Source organism: Sceloporus occidentalis, unplaced genomic scaffold, assembly GCF_023333645.1.
Source record: "Sceloporus occidentalis isolate IW3139 unplaced genomic scaffold, rSceOcc1.0.p SCAF_66, whole genome shotgun sequence".
NCBI classification, from domain to species: Eukaryota; Metazoa; Chordata; class Lepidosauria; order Squamata; family Phrynosomatidae; genus Sceloporus; species Sceloporus occidentalis.
The window spans coordinates 633,728-649,094 of record NW_028317046.1 but is presented as its reverse complement, the minus strand read 5'-3'; the positions used below and the strand labels follow the sequence as shown (position 1 = coordinate 649,094).

The window sequence follows — 15,367 nt, the reverse complement described above, 5'->3', positions numbered from 1 at the left end:
CCCTGTGCAAGTAAATGTTACAAAATACCGACGCGAACTTGTTCTTTAAATGAAAACCTCCAGCAGCTCGGCTGCGAAGCAGGTGCAAAAAGGTTGAGTTTGTGAAAATGTCAGCAGCTGCGTCAGCCCACGGCTCCTCTCGGGGACTCGTCTGATATCTGCAGGTCGCGTGTAAACGGTTCCTGGTGACCCACTCGGCGACAGCACCTTACTGCGGCTCCTTCGTTGAACGTTACAGCAAAGCCTGCTCACCTCCGGGCTACCACGCTCTGTATTCCACGTGCTAATCAGCCGTCTTCACATCCGTACCGATCACGTTTCAGAGTCGATTCCACCATTGGGAACTAAACTCCCATAATCCATAGTGCTCAGCCTGGTACAGACCAATAAATGTTACGTCTTAGCAGGTTCAGGGTTCCTCCATAGAGCTAGCCAATCAAGATTCAGTTCCTACCGGGCTCACAATTTGATTTAGGATTAGATAATTCTCAACACGGCATCTTAGTTACATAAGTAAGATAAGTTAAAATCAACTACCTACCTATTATTCATACTTTGGATCCAAAAGAAGGGGAAAACTCTCCAATTAAGCTAGTTTTTGGACGTTTGCCCCTCGCTGGCATCTGAAAACAATCCCAAGTTGTTTATTGTTTATTTTATGTCTCGGGAATTAATAAACGTGTCTCGTGTTCATATCGGAAAACTGATGGAAGTCTCTGCAAAGCGCATGCATTAAACAAAAGGAACCTGTTGAATTATTAAAGATTTAATACTTCCCATTAAAACACCTGTCAGCGTGGAGCAGCACTCGGGAGCCGGGAGCGCACTTTATATGTACGTGTATACATTTAAAACAGCTCCCCACTTACGCCACCGCCGGCGCTTATGAATTAGAAGTGTCAGGGAACTGACAGGAGGCGGCAGCGCTGAAAACGCGTCTCTAATTCACCGTAACAGCCGGCAAATGGAGCTTTGTGGGGCTATACTGCCCCCTAGTGCCGGCGATGCCAAACAGTTCAAAGGGGATCTATCAGGAAACTTTAATAAAGGCTTATGGGTGAGTCAATAAAGAGCTGCAGCATAAAGCAGCTGAAAAGATGGATCTCCCCCCTAGCATTGAACATACATTTATAAATAAAACAGGCTGTTTGTAGTCGGCACATCTTTTTGCTACTACTACATTACCCGAAAATACAAAAACCTCTTAACAGTCAAAAATATATCCAAAGATCATCGTATGTTCCACAGGGTTCGACTTCCATACCTCATTGAAGATAACCTTCGGTGTCTGGCCGGACGTGGCTTTGCATGGCTTTGAGGGGCTTCTCCATGTTCTTCCAAAGAAGTGATGATAAGTGACATCAAAAAGCGAAAGCCTTATCTGATAGCTAACATCTGAAAATCCTTCGGAATCCTTCTGTTAAGAGCAGAAGAAATGATAAATTTTAACAACAATCTAAATAGTATAAAGTCCTCTCCTGTTAAAATAAAATGTTACAGGAGAACGTGGGATAATATGGGACACAGAAGAGACTTTTATCTGGAAATCATACTTATAGTATCTCTTTTAGTCAGAACTGGAATCCATGTTCCACCTGAAGTGCGTGATCCGGTATAGAGAATGGGCTGGGTCAGGGGGCAAGGGGGTAATGGCTTCAAACAGGGCCAGTGTGATTTGGGCATGCGTGCTCATGAAGGCAGGGGCTTAGTGGGGTCACGTAACATGTTGTTGTGTGACCCGGCGGTAGTAGCACAAGAGCTTGCAGTGTGAGTGTGTGTGTAAGAGTAAGGTGTTAGTATGCATGTGTGTGTACGAGTATGGTGTTAGTTCAGATGGGGGGGTAGAGGGCTTTACTTGTCCCCCCCGGACCATAAGGTGTCAGCCCTTTCTGGAGGAGGATATCTTTTATTAAATGTATTGTACAGGATTGCATTACGTACCCCTTTTAACTATAAAAACAGCACAGTATGGATTTAGTACCTCCATTTTAATTCGGGACCTCAGAGGCAACAGCCCCCCCACTCAAAAAAAAAAAGAACTCCCAAATTAATCCTGGTAAATGTCTCATTTCATAGCTGCCTGCCCTTCCACAAAATATAACACAGGGTGGGCAAAGAGAATACTAAATAAGAAAGGTGGCAGGATAGATGGCCCATCCATAATGAGTTAAAACGATACCAAAGTTGGCAAAATCGGACACAAAATAAATACTTTGAGGAGCGCGCGGTAAGTTTTCAGATGCCGGCGAGTGCTGAGCACCCATTACATCTGTAACTGGAAACCAAAGGGCATAAAGGGCACGCGATCGCGGCGCGGGGGCACAGCCAGGTGTAATGATTGCGTAAACGGCACAGAACAGCACGAACGAAGGAACACGGTCTCCCAAAACAAAACCCGATACAAGAAGACGCAGCTGAGACGGCACAATCCCGGGACACTTATCACACGGCAGGTCTGCTGCCAGACAGATGCAGCGCGGCCCACGTCACCAAACGCAACGCGCGGCGATAAATCAACACACTGAAAACGCCACGTTTCTATACAAAGTAATAAAACACGTGAACCTCATTAAGGCTTAAGTATTGTATTCAGCAAATACTATTTAAAAAGCACCTACCTGAGACACTAACATTGGGGACCCGGCGCACTACACGGCCGTAGATCGCTTCTCACTGCGTCAAACTCCCCTGAGTTCAGAGAGTCCGGTCTAATTTTTCACGGCTACGTTGCTCGCCAAGGAGCTGAATCAGTGAGACTTCACCGGATTCTAACCCAAAAGAGACTCTCGAGGAATTTAAAGCCCCCTTTGGTGCCCACTGACATAATGGTTTGCCAGAGGACGAGGTATTTTGTAATTATCCATTATGAAGTGCCAACATTGGCAGGTTTCTCCCTGGCCCTGTATGATGCATAATTCAGCGGGCAAGGAGACTTTAGAAAAATCAATTTAACTATATGTTATATCAGAAGAGTGATCGGGGAGGAAGAAGTAAACTCATTTCTTGTGTTCGAGCCACAGTCCCCCAAGAGCGCCATAAATCTTTGATAAGAGCCCAGGAACATGGCGGATAATATATTCTGACTCACATCTCGTACTTTTTTTTTTGTTAACGAAATGAATCTAAGTTATGAAGCCCCCGCCTCAAGACAACTGCCACATTAACCCTTCAGGTGCTAGGGGTTGTCCAACAAATTACAGATATGTCTGTAACTGAACATTGGTCCCGACAGACACATTAACATAAATTCTGATCTAATGTTTATTGATCACCAGTAATATAATATATGCACTGAAACGTAGCATTTGCCGGAATATCAGACCCATTCTGCCCCATGCAGTCTGCTTGTCTTTCCTGCTGTAAAAACTGAAACCTTAATCAGTTGTTGATCTAATCACTGTATAAGTATATACCACTTCTGCTGGAAGGCTTCTCAACTTATCTACCGCTCTCAGTAAAGTAAAAGATCCTTACCTTCCCTCTTAGGCAGATATGAGTTTACTAATGGACCTCGTCGTTGGCTATACATTAGGCGTAATTACATAACGTCATATACTCTATTCACATAAGAAAATTTCATGAAAATATGTGTAAGCATGGTGATAAATAACCGATAACCCCAGACATTTGTTACTCTCACAGCTGCTGTATATAGAATCTCACCCTTCGGGGATTTCTTGGGGCCCATCAGTGAGTCCAGACATGTACTTCTTATTTTGGTCTGAGAAGCTCCTGAGTGGGGATGCACCGTAGGACAGGCCATCATCTCAAACCTCTTCTATACGGTATCTCACCCTTCGGGGATCTCTTGGGGTCCAGACGTGGACCTCCTCGCTCTCTCTCTTGTGATTAGAGGAAAACCAACCAGACCTCACAGATGAGACCTGTGAAGGCTGAAATACATATCTGGGGTCGTTCGGTTCCCTTGCGCGGAATACACTTATTTCACCTTTGTGGTTCTGGGCCGTGGCAGGATCAGACTGCCCATAGAGATCTTTGGTCTGTAACGGTACAAAAGAAGTCTTTACAAGGAATCTCCATCACAATGCAAACCGTACTCCTTGCAACAACGGGGTTTTGCCTTTACCAACTCCTTTTGCATCTTTGTTTTTTCATAAATATCTTATTCCAGAAACTAAAAGTTTCCTTTCGTTCCTCTGAAGAAGTGAGATTTAAAAGTTTCCAGCCTTGAATTCTCTCTGTTTCCGCAGGGCTCTTAGCCTCCCGGTACGAAGCCTCCTCTAATGCACTTTTGATCCAATATATTCTTCTGTTATTACAGCTAAATATTCACAAAAAACAAATTAGGTTTGATCTCCGCTCGATGCATAAAGAGTCGCCGGGGTGACGTAATTCACGCCGTTTTCTCAAAACCACAATTAGGAGTCAGAATGTCTGCCGTGTGCGTTTTAAACGTGATTCGGGCATTAATTAAAATGCCAACAGCTCATCCTCGCACCAAGCCGAGGAGCTCCGTGTTAGATCCTGTACATGGGAGACTTTGGCTTTTAATTTTTTCCTTAACGACGCGTTTCACAATTTTATCTTTATGTTTTTGATAACTAACAAAAAAAAGGTTTATTGCTAATAATCATTTTTATAGCTCGAGTAATTTATGGAACAATAAGAGAGAAGACGACTCCGGTGCAAAGCCTGAAAAGTGGTCTTATCACCATAGCAACCAATGGGATTTGCCAGTCTTTAGAAGCCTTCCTTTATTTGCTGAGGGCCTAAGATAAGCTCATGATAAAAATAAGCACAATATTTCACATTTGAGTAGTACATAAGCTGTCATGGCAGTGGATAAGGATCCGTGTTTGGGGCAAGTCGTGTTTGCAATGAGGCTGGAAGAAATTCCACCCGAGTAGACACTATAGTGACTCACTTGCCCATGAGAATATCGCAGTCAATTGGGCCATAGATTTGTTGGACTATCTGAAATTTTATTAAAACAGACCATTTTCAACATTGGGTATACCTGTAGTAGACAAATTAATCGAAATTTACCGATTTCATATGCGTTCAGTATTCAAGAGAGCCCCTTTGCTGAGGTATGGAACCTTTCATCATGTTATGTCCCATACTGTCTTCAGGAGCTGGGTTTCAGCAAGTCATAATAGGAACGTATAAACGTATCTCCATCTGGAATTCTTGTGGTAGAGATTCTCTTGTAGTCACTGCACGTCTCCTGAATAGTAAAGATCTGCCGGACTGGTCTTCTATGGATATTTCTTTGCTCGTTAGTCTTTCATCAGAAGCTTCGTATCAGCTAAGAAGGTGGATAAGTTTCACATGGAGGTTGAGACAGTTTGGAGTTGCGTGTAGTCTGGGTCTCAAACAGGTGCCTGGGGTAATTAACCCAACAATCACCCGCTGATCTGCCTCGTTAAGTAGATGTAAAAAAAATTTAACACTGACCACTCTTGGTTGGTCCTTTGAAGCTAGACTGGAGGATGTATTGAAGTTTGGACAGCATCCTCTAGGTTTCTTGCTAAGTTGATGGAACTCGGGAACCTTCTGAATGAACTGATAGGAAACTATTGGTTACATTGGCCACTTCCTTTAAATACATATTTTTTTTAATTATCCCAAAACAGGTTAGTACGCTGAGGAGCATTGCAACCTGTAGCTCACTTTCGCTCTTACAGGTAAGAAAATCTCCATCAGAGAGGCTGATATAACCTACACGAGTGAAAGAACCCTAGCCATGCGTTTTTATCATTTTGCCCATTCCCATGAGAAAGGAGGTCCACATCTGACTCACCTATACACTCGCGGTGGGTCCCAAGAGATCCCTGAAGGGTGAAAAATGCATATAGAAACAAAAAATATCCATTGCCAAATAAGTATGATCCTGCTTTCAAGTATGATCCTCATTATGAGATCTCACAGTGCCCACCCCACATGTAAAGGTCTAGATGCGGACCTCCTTGTTTACATGTACCTAGGAGGATACCAACCACATCCCAGTGAAGGTCCTATAAAATAAAAAAAAAATAAAAAAAAAATCATGATGGTGATTATGACGACTGATGATGATGATGATGATGACAACAACATCTGCCTTATACTTTGGTGCCTTATAATTTTCTCTTTAATGGCACAAGTAAGCTAAAACTTGAGGTGTTCCTGAGTGGGACTATTTTCTTTATACCTTCTAGTTAGAGCTGTAAAATAAGAGACAACAGCATTTCTTTAAAGCTGCAATAAGGGATTTTTATTTTTAACTGGATTAACAGAGTCGAAATGCACGCGATTAATCACCTGCCCCATTACAGAAGCTGCTGTTCCTACCCCGGCACCTGCGCAGGTCGTGTTCTTTCCAGGACTCGTTTATTTTCTATGGCTGGTCTGGTTCCATTACAACACATTGTCACGGGGATTAGTATCAATTATTCACTGTGTTGCAATGTTTAAAACCTAAGTGTTTTCAGGTTGTTACAATTAATTCTATGAAATATCATCTGTTAGGACAGTTTAATAAAGTCTTTGTGAGCCCTTTGTGTGCCAAGTAAAAACTATTCCCATATATATCGTACGGCACGTTTATACGGCATCATCAGCCCCGCTGATATGGTTAGAGCGTCATGAACATCCTAACAATCAGTTGCCAACTTTTATTTGAACTACAATACAATGGCATTGCAACCATGGCAAATGTAAATTACAAAACAAGGCTGTTTCTTGGTTACAGAATGAAGGCAAATATTACTGCGGATTCCTTTATACAGAAGGTGAAATCCCTTAAAGGAGAACCGACGCCATCACGTTAGGCATTAAGAGATTCGGTAATCTAACCACCGCTCAGATCACTTACATAGTTAACGGAAACTCTTACACTCCGCATTGTTCCTGGTTTTATTTCTTATGTCAATATATGCAACAAACTAATGGTCCTTTTTTTGTTTTACTCGTCAAATTAGTTTGAATACAAAAAGTATATATATGTTATTTTGTTGCCTTATCACGTGTTAAATTGCTGCCTCTTCTAAGATATTTGGTGATAATTGTGAAATATTTACAGAGGAACTGCAGTGCTAGAAAACAACTTTGAGCGATGGAGAGATGGAGATGCATGTGCAATCTGTTAAAGGGATACTCTAGCTATATTGCACACATGGCTTCTCCATTTTGGCTTTATTTTTCTTGAATAAATCATGACACGGTGTAATATGTATGAGGTCATACTTACACTGTTATTATGTCCTGATATGAAAAACCATATAATTCCCAGAGGGTGTACTTTCTTTTTCACACAACTTTATATATATATATTTTTTTATTATTTTTTTTCCCTTTTAAATGTATTTATTTTGTTTGGAATCCACTGAGTATCTGTTTGTCCTTTCTATGAAAAGTGCACGAATAGATCACAAGTTACCTGTTTTATAAGGGTCCCTTCCAGTGTCCCCAGGAAAATCTGATATCCTGTCGATTCGCTCCGCGCATGCTTGCTTCTCTGTCTGTGTAGGGGTACGACACGGCTTTGTGCAAAGATCCTCTCCCATTCTCCCATATTGCCGCTGGCGTTTCTTTTCAAAGACATTTCTGCTGTCGATAAAACAAAACACCATTATATACTTAAAGACGTAAAGCTTCAAAATGGCAATTTTACCAAATACACCAAGGAAAACGGCATTAGTGCAAAAAATACAGATCGGAACACGCTTCGATAACCAATAATGTGAATAATGTGACAATGAAAAAAAAGCAGAAAATGGGTCTGAAACAAACATTCTTTACTTTGTTTGTAAATAACGCTCTGCCGTGGTATCAACGCAAAAACATAGCATAGTGGGGGGACAGAAGTTCACGATCCATTTGGCAAACACGGAATTCTGTTACTCCTAAGAAATCTACTAATTATTATTAACTTGGAAAACTTTAGAATGTGTAATCCGATACTACTATTCAATATATATATATATATATATATATATATATATATATAATGTACATTGAAAAATTTTAACAAATTTAACAAAGGTGGTAGAGGCTAATATAGTGCGGGAATTTACATAGGCATGGGATAGGCAAGTTTTAGGTTTATGTAGGGCTCTGAGCACAGATGTCAGGATGCCGATGTTTTTTACTTTTACAGTTTAAGTTACAGATCTGGCATTTTAAGTTAGGTGGATTAGGGGGCCGCATGTCCCTTTAAACCGCGGACGCTTATGAATCATGTGGGGGTGGGCAGTAGTCACTTACGTAGTAGATGGATTTGGGTGACCAGATGCTTGCTTTAACTCATCAAATCACTGACTATCTGGTCAATATTGTCATTGTTTCTGCAGCTAAATCCAGACTGCTTAGCAAGGTCAATGAGATCAGCTCACCTGTTTTCAAGCCTTGAGATGAAATTTAACCCATCAGATGCTGGTAAGAATCGAGCAGGACACTAATGTAAAAAGCCATAAACAACTTAAATGTTCCTGGAGAAGCTGGGTTACTCTGAGACAATTCCAGAGAAAAATGATCCATGGTACATCGCTGCAGAATATGATGGCTCCATACAATAAATAATATGATGTTACACAGTGATAAAGATGATGTCACCATAGCAACCAATGGAACATTCCTGTGATTTCTCCCTTATTACTATTTTCTTTCGGTTCTTTTGTTATGTGGAGGTCTAAGGCTGGCTGAGCACTGTAGGAGTTATAGTCTACAGTAGCTGCAGCATTAAGGGGTATTCTGCTTGCATTGAATGGATACAGTTGGGGAGGAATTCGGTACTGGAATCTTAGAATCTCTGAATGGCTGAGGATGGCGGGATTGTGATTATGGCCTTCTATAAAGAGTGTCAGCTCTAATACCAAGTGATCGATGCAAACAACAACAAAGATAACATTGTAACTCTTCAATAGGCCTGTTCGGCTCCATCCCAAACAATAACAATATATACACCCCCTGCCATTACCGCAACGTACTTGCTGCGGCCATCACTCTGCCCGCCTAAATCACCGCAAGATACCCGTTCCTAACAGCAAACACCGCCTCGAAATCCCCCGGTAAGCCTTTACCTCCATTCATCACAGCCGGGCTGCCATCTTCCATGCTAGTTTACGTTAGAGCTGGACTACACCAAATTGCTTGGAATGGGAGTCAGCGCAAATAATGTGACACGGAGCCCGGCCAGGTGTGCCAGTTTATTGTTAAATATGAGTTCCTTAATAATACATTTACGAAATTGTTTTCCCGGGGCATTATACAGAAAACATGCGTCTGGTAATAATAGCATTTAATATTTACGAAAAAATCCCTTCCTGTAAGATTAGCCACTTGGTCTCTTCCACCGTCTGGCATTCGGTTGCCATGGACACAAGGATAGACGCTTGGAACTGCGGCCTCTGGATATAAATCCGGGCGCCGGGTGCAGCCTGGGCATTAGGTAACGGGTTTAAGCGCGCTTTTTGAGGGGTAATTAAGTGATAAGGAGCTCGCCCCTGGCGAAGGCGGTAATGGTGTCAGCACCATGGCGGTTGTCAACGCGTTGTAAACGCTCTTTTGTACTGGATGACTAACGTAAACCCAGCCGGGGTGTTCCGGTGTGACAGGCGCGAGCTTGGCACACACTCTGTCTGTGAATAGGGAAATACCGAGCCGCTGGCGGTAATCCGGGCTCCACAGTGTATTCAAATACCTCAAAAGGAATGACAACAAAAACGGCCAACCCAAGACTGCGGTCATGCCGAGAGCCGGCAGAATTCCGCCTTCTCAGGCTGGCCTACAGCCAATCCGCAGCCAGACCGCATTGAGTGACACAGATCTCGTCCAATCCTGTGTGTGTATGCATATCCGCTAGGGGGAGGGGATGGGATGTGCCGGGGTGGGCGTGGTCTGAGCCCCGCTCTCCCACGAGGTCAGCAGTGAGAGGAGAGAGCAGCTGCGACGTCGCAGACGGCGGCCAATGTACTAAACAGCGCTAAGCGGGGACAGAGCGGCTGCCGGACAGCGGAGCAGGTGCGCACACTCACGCCTATTTATGTCTGCCTGCAGTGGGGGCCGCAGCCTCGGGGGAGGTGGGGTGTATGTGTCACATAGTGTGAGCTGAGTGATGGCCAGTCTGGGGCGCAGCTCTAGAAGCTTGCGTATGGCTCTGGCACTTGAAAGGGTTAAACGGAGTAAACCAATAATCATCCGGGTAGTCTGTTAACCATTAGGGTGCTGTGTGTGCCCTTTCACTGAAAGGCTTAAAGGGGTGAGATGCACTTCGTGTGTTTGCATTGATCCAATCACTTTGCATGGGTAATGTACCGTGTGGTCTTTAAAGGGTTAATACAGTGTAGCCCAGAGTAGAAATAGTAATAATAATGATGATAATTGTTATGGTTATTATTGCATATCTGAAAGAATTCAGAAATTGTGCATATAGGGGGTGAAAACAGAGGGAAGAGAAATGCATGGTAGTGGGAAGGGTTAATAGAAAAGCACCCCGTGGCCTTCGAAGGGTTAAAACCATGCAGCCAGGAGCAGTAATCTTGTTTGTGGCAGGGATGCCTCTCTGCAGAAATTGTGCAGATTGGATGTCGGAGGGGTGAGAAATGCCTGGAACAGAGAGAGTTAATGGAGAAGCACCCTGGGGTGTCACAGGGTGACAGGGCTCGTTTGGTGGGGTGTTTATACCCCCACCCCTCTCTGTGATCCCGCACTTCTCTACCGACCACATCCTCTGGCAGGTGGCGCTCGGGGCATCCAGCGGGGCCACTCATTACTGCCAAATCCAGGGCCATTCGTAGTGCCGGGGGAGTCGGGCAGCTGCCTGGACTAAGAAAATGCCCCAGATGTGTGGAAATCAGTCTAGTACCTGACAGGGGTGTCGATAGACCCCTTCCCTCTGTATGAGGGGCAGACGCAGGAGATCTAGGACTGTACTGGCGTTCTAAATGTATGAAAAAGACACGGCATGGGGGCAAAAATGCCCGGGGGGCCCTGTGGCTGGGTGACGGCCCTGGCAGAATCTGTCATCAATAGCCCCCTATTTCCCCTGCCCTGCAAATACCGCAGCAGCCGCAATAATTGCACGTTTAATCAGCTGACTCGTCTGTATCTGCTTAACCAGCGCAGAGTCTATCAGCGCCCGGCGGTTAATGCAGCATCTGTGCCGTAATGATGACAGCAGCCCGATGCCTCCTGCAAAACATTGGGGGATCTGCTGTATCATCATTTGTCATCCCCTCCTCCGTCACCCACCCGATTACCCCCCCCCCCCCCGCATTGCTGCGAAATTACAAGCACTTTCCCTCGGAATAAACCATGAGATGGGAGCGCCCCTCACCGATTGGCTTGTGGGGGTCCCTCTGCAGCCCGGCTAATGTCGTTGCTGCAGCAGTGAGTTGGAATATGTTGTGCTCTGCATCCGTAAGCCGTCCTGACGTGGATTCGTCGCGCTGGCGCTAAATACGCTGCATACTTTCACTTATTTAGCGTCATTCTATAAACCTGCAAAGCGGTGGAAGCCGTAGTCGCCTTCGCAAAAGAAGGCAGAATAATTCTGATATTCATTTTTCGGCATTTAATAAAAATACACTACTGTTCAAAAGGGGTCACTTAGAAACGTCCTTGTTTTTGAAAGAAAATCATGTTTTGCCCATTGAAATAACATGAAATGGATCAGAAATCCAGCGCAGACGGGGTTAATGTTGTAAAGGACTATTGTAGCTGGAAACGGCTGATTTTTAATGGAATCTCTTCAGAGGCGGATAGAGGCCTTTATCACTCCCATCACTCCTTTATCACTCCTGTGTTCCAATGGCCCTTTATCACTCCCATCACTCCTGTGTTCCAATGGCCCTTTATCACTCCCATCACTCCTGTGTTCCAATGGCCCTTTATTACTCCCATCACTCCTGTGTTCCAATGGCCCTTTATTACTCCCATCACTCCTGTGTTCCAATGGCCCTTTATCACTCCTGTGTTCCAATGGCACGTTGTGTTCGCTGATCCAAGTTTAAGTTTAAAAGGCTAATTGATGGTTAGAAAACCCTTTTGTGATTATGTTACAGCCTTATTTCCTTTATTTCCATGAAAACAGCTGAGTGACCGCAAATTTTTGAAAGTTACTCTGTGCGTCTTGTAGTTGGGTCTGCGGCAAAATGGAAGGGATTCCTAGTTTTTACTGTGGAAAAGGTGTGCGTGCCGTTTTCTGAAGTTTTCGGGGGGTTTTCTCTTTGATTACTTCTTTGAAAGCCATCAAAAGGAAAATGTCGTCATACTTCCTGTTCTGTAACAGATCTCGGCTCCGGCACCAAAAGTACGCTTTGCGGTTTCATAAGTGTACGGATATTGAGTGATGGAGTGAAAGGGGATTTCTTAAAACTTCTTTCTGATTTTCCCGTGCTTTAGATAACACCGCGCTGTCACACGGTCACCGAATCGGTCGGGCTTCATCACTGCTGGTCGTGGCAGGTCCTCTCGATCAAGTGACTAAAATCAGCAAGCTAATAAATTTATTTTATATACAATCTTCATCCAAAGAGGCCTCTGAGCCACAAGCATCCTTCAGATGTTTAATTTTTGTCTTAGCCGAAGTGTGTGTGACATCATGTGTGTGACATCATGTGTGTGACATCATGTGTGTGACATGTAAAATAAGTTTAAGAATAGGGGAGCTATATTAACTATTTAACTATTTGAGTACCAGAGCAGTAGTGCGTTGGCTTATTTTGACAAACCAGTTGGCCAAATGGTTTCTTTAAGGACCAAGAGTATTCTATGTTTTGTTTTTTTTATACATTTATGGACCAAAACTTTTTTATATTTGTGATTCCTTTTCCCTTCTGCTGAACAAACACAAGGTTAACTTCCGCAACATCCCCGGAGTACAGCAATATCTCGCAGGCATAGCCTGATTTATTCCCTTATACACAACGCTGTAGAAATGTGCTCTAAATGCTTCACCCAAACGCTAATTACAAGGAAGACTCAAAGCATCGAGTGTTACTAACAAATGAGCACGCCTGTGAGGTTCAAACTTGTCTAGATCTCTTCGTACATCGTATAAGAGCTTTATCTAGGTCAAGTTTACCCGCTTAAGTGTGTATGTAAAAGATCGCCTTTCTGTATCAAATATAATGTAAACAAAGTAAATATATGCATTTTTGTTTCTATACCATTTATTATGCGTTAAAACATGGCCAGCCTCCCGGGACCCTGTACTGCAAGTTTAACGGCCCTGTTTCTTCGGAGCGGCGAGGGGAATGTTCCCGCTGTCTGCCCTGCATTTCTCTTTTATATCCCTTTGCTTGTTTGTGGTTTAGAGCTCTAGGTTTTATGAGCTTAGCAGGCCAACTTCTTGACACTCTATCTTGAATTGTCACAGTGCTTGGTGACACAAGTTCTTGTAACCGCGTGAAATGGAATTTTCTTGTATAAGAGTAAATAAGTAAGTAAGTTCTTTTTAAAGGTTTTTCACATATAGGAGCAGTAAGTTCCTTGCAAAGCTTGTATCTGCAACAGCAAGGGGTGGTTGGTGCCCATACATTCACGCCGTCTGACTGGATGGGCTAGATTTGGTTATTAATGTATTAAACCTTTAACTCTATTGCATCCAATTCCCTATATACTTGTGGTTATAGCATTTTAACTATAAAAACCTTCTCTCTCTCCCCCCCCCCCCCCCCCTTTGATCATCTCCATGAGATAGGAGGCATGGCACATCTATTCTTCTGTTCGGGGAGAGTTTGTAAGCTCACAGTTTGGTTCTGTTGAAATCTGTCGATGGAACTCCAAGTTTGCCAGAGAATTTCTCTCAACGTTATGCAACTTGGTCCATGTATTTGAGATACTCCGTTGTGTTTCGTCCCTAAGTCAGTCCTGCAAAGAACTTGGCAAATACCTAAGCGGAACCCTCTCTAACCGCCTTGTGCCATTGAGAAGGAAATTGTCTTGATTTTCAGTTCCATAATAAAAAGACAATGTGTATTCACTTGTAGGGTCCCTGGGACCACTTACCTTTGTACCATTGTGCCAAATTGGTCCAATATAGCTGGAAGGTCCTCTGACCTGCTCAGCAGAGCCCCATACACCTGCCTGCGGATCTCTGTTGCACCTGTGTTAGTAAGGACATTGCCGTAAATAAAGTATTTACAGTAAAAATATTCAGTGGCATTAAAATTTAATGGAATACAAGCAATAACAAAACAGATACTTGGAACCCAATGTTGACGGCCGCCCTCATGCCTCAATATGGCTACGAAGCAGGAGACGGAGCCTCAGGGGAGGCCTTCAACCTACCATTGGTGTACAAAATGCAACATGCTCAACATGACCTTGCCAGGAGGGCATTTTTAATTTATCATGCTAATGATTCTCATTAAACTGTTTATGATTTATTTCAACTCGTTATTTTTTTTAGTAATGGTTTTTTTTTTGTTTTTTTTTTTTTTTTTTTTATAGAGAAATATGCTTTGATGTCTTCCAATTTTTTATTTTATAAAGAAAATTAGTTTGGTTTTTTTAGATCCCAATTTAACACTTTTATAATTAAATACATTATTGGGTATATCATTCCAAGTACTACTGATTTCCCAAACCCTTCCTTTGAAAAATTCTCTAATCTAGTATAATTTTGGCTATTTTTTTTTTTTATTTTTTTTTTTTTTTGCTAGGAACACTCAACTGTCACATGACATAAAAACAGGCACTAATAGGTTACTGCTATAGAAACTAAAAAGCTTTAAAAAATGTTCTCGATTTTTTTAGATTAAACTTTAAAATGAGAAATAAAATAATCTGATGCAGTTTATTTACTTTATAAATGTTTATAGAACCGCATTTTAACAAGTCGCCTATATATATAGATTATTGGCCGCATCCCTAATGTAAAGATTTAAATCAGGGGGAAAAGTGTGGGCTATGGTCAGGACAATTCTGTAATTTGATAATTTCATAAATACACCTGGAGAATAACAGCAACGCGACTCACATGGATTATTTTTATTCCAGGCACCACTAGATTACGGGCTGTTTGAATTGAAATGGACGATTCCCTGCTCTAGAAAGAGGATTAGTACAATAGGAATAGCATACATTTGTTTTTCCCCTTTGAAAGACCATCTGCTAACACTGATCAAAAGGATTTATAGTTGGTTTAAACCCAAAATATTTTGCAGCAAATTGGAAAATTGTTTCCATGGAAATAAATAGCCAATAAAGTATACATATTACAACTTAAATGTCTTACTTGTGGAATGTTTCCAATGCTTTGGAGGATAGGTGAGATTGGGTTGTACAAATGGGATGCAGTTAGTGTCCAATATACATACAGACTAGTTCACCTGGTGAGCCTTATTCACTAAAGCCAACTCGCACCCAATAATGTAAAAAACATTGCATGCAGAAGATGTGAGTGCGCGTAAGTGAAGCA

General features: G+C 42.7%; 1 protein-coding gene across 1 annotated transcript in view; it reads right to left on the bottom strand.

The window, feature by feature from the left end:
• Positions 1-15,367, bottom strand: part of LOC149286806 (nephrocystin-4-like) — a 95,158-nt gene that overhangs the window by 74,122 nt on the left and 5,669 nt on the right. The window contains exons 2-7 of the mRNA XM_089493639.1: positions 13,954-14,050; positions 7,382-7,551; positions 5,765-5,795; positions 4,460-4,562; positions 3,795-4,001; positions 1,265-1,417 (exon numbers count right to left, since the gene is read on the bottom strand). Coding sequence (XP_089349765.1) covers positions 1,265-1,417; positions 3,795-4,001; positions 4,460-4,562; positions 5,765-5,795; positions 7,382-7,551; positions 13,954-14,050 — 761 coding nt within the window. The remainder of the gene's footprint in view (positions 1-1,264; positions 1,418-3,794; positions 4,002-4,459; positions 4,563-5,764; positions 5,796-7,381; positions 7,552-13,953; positions 14,051-15,367) is intronic.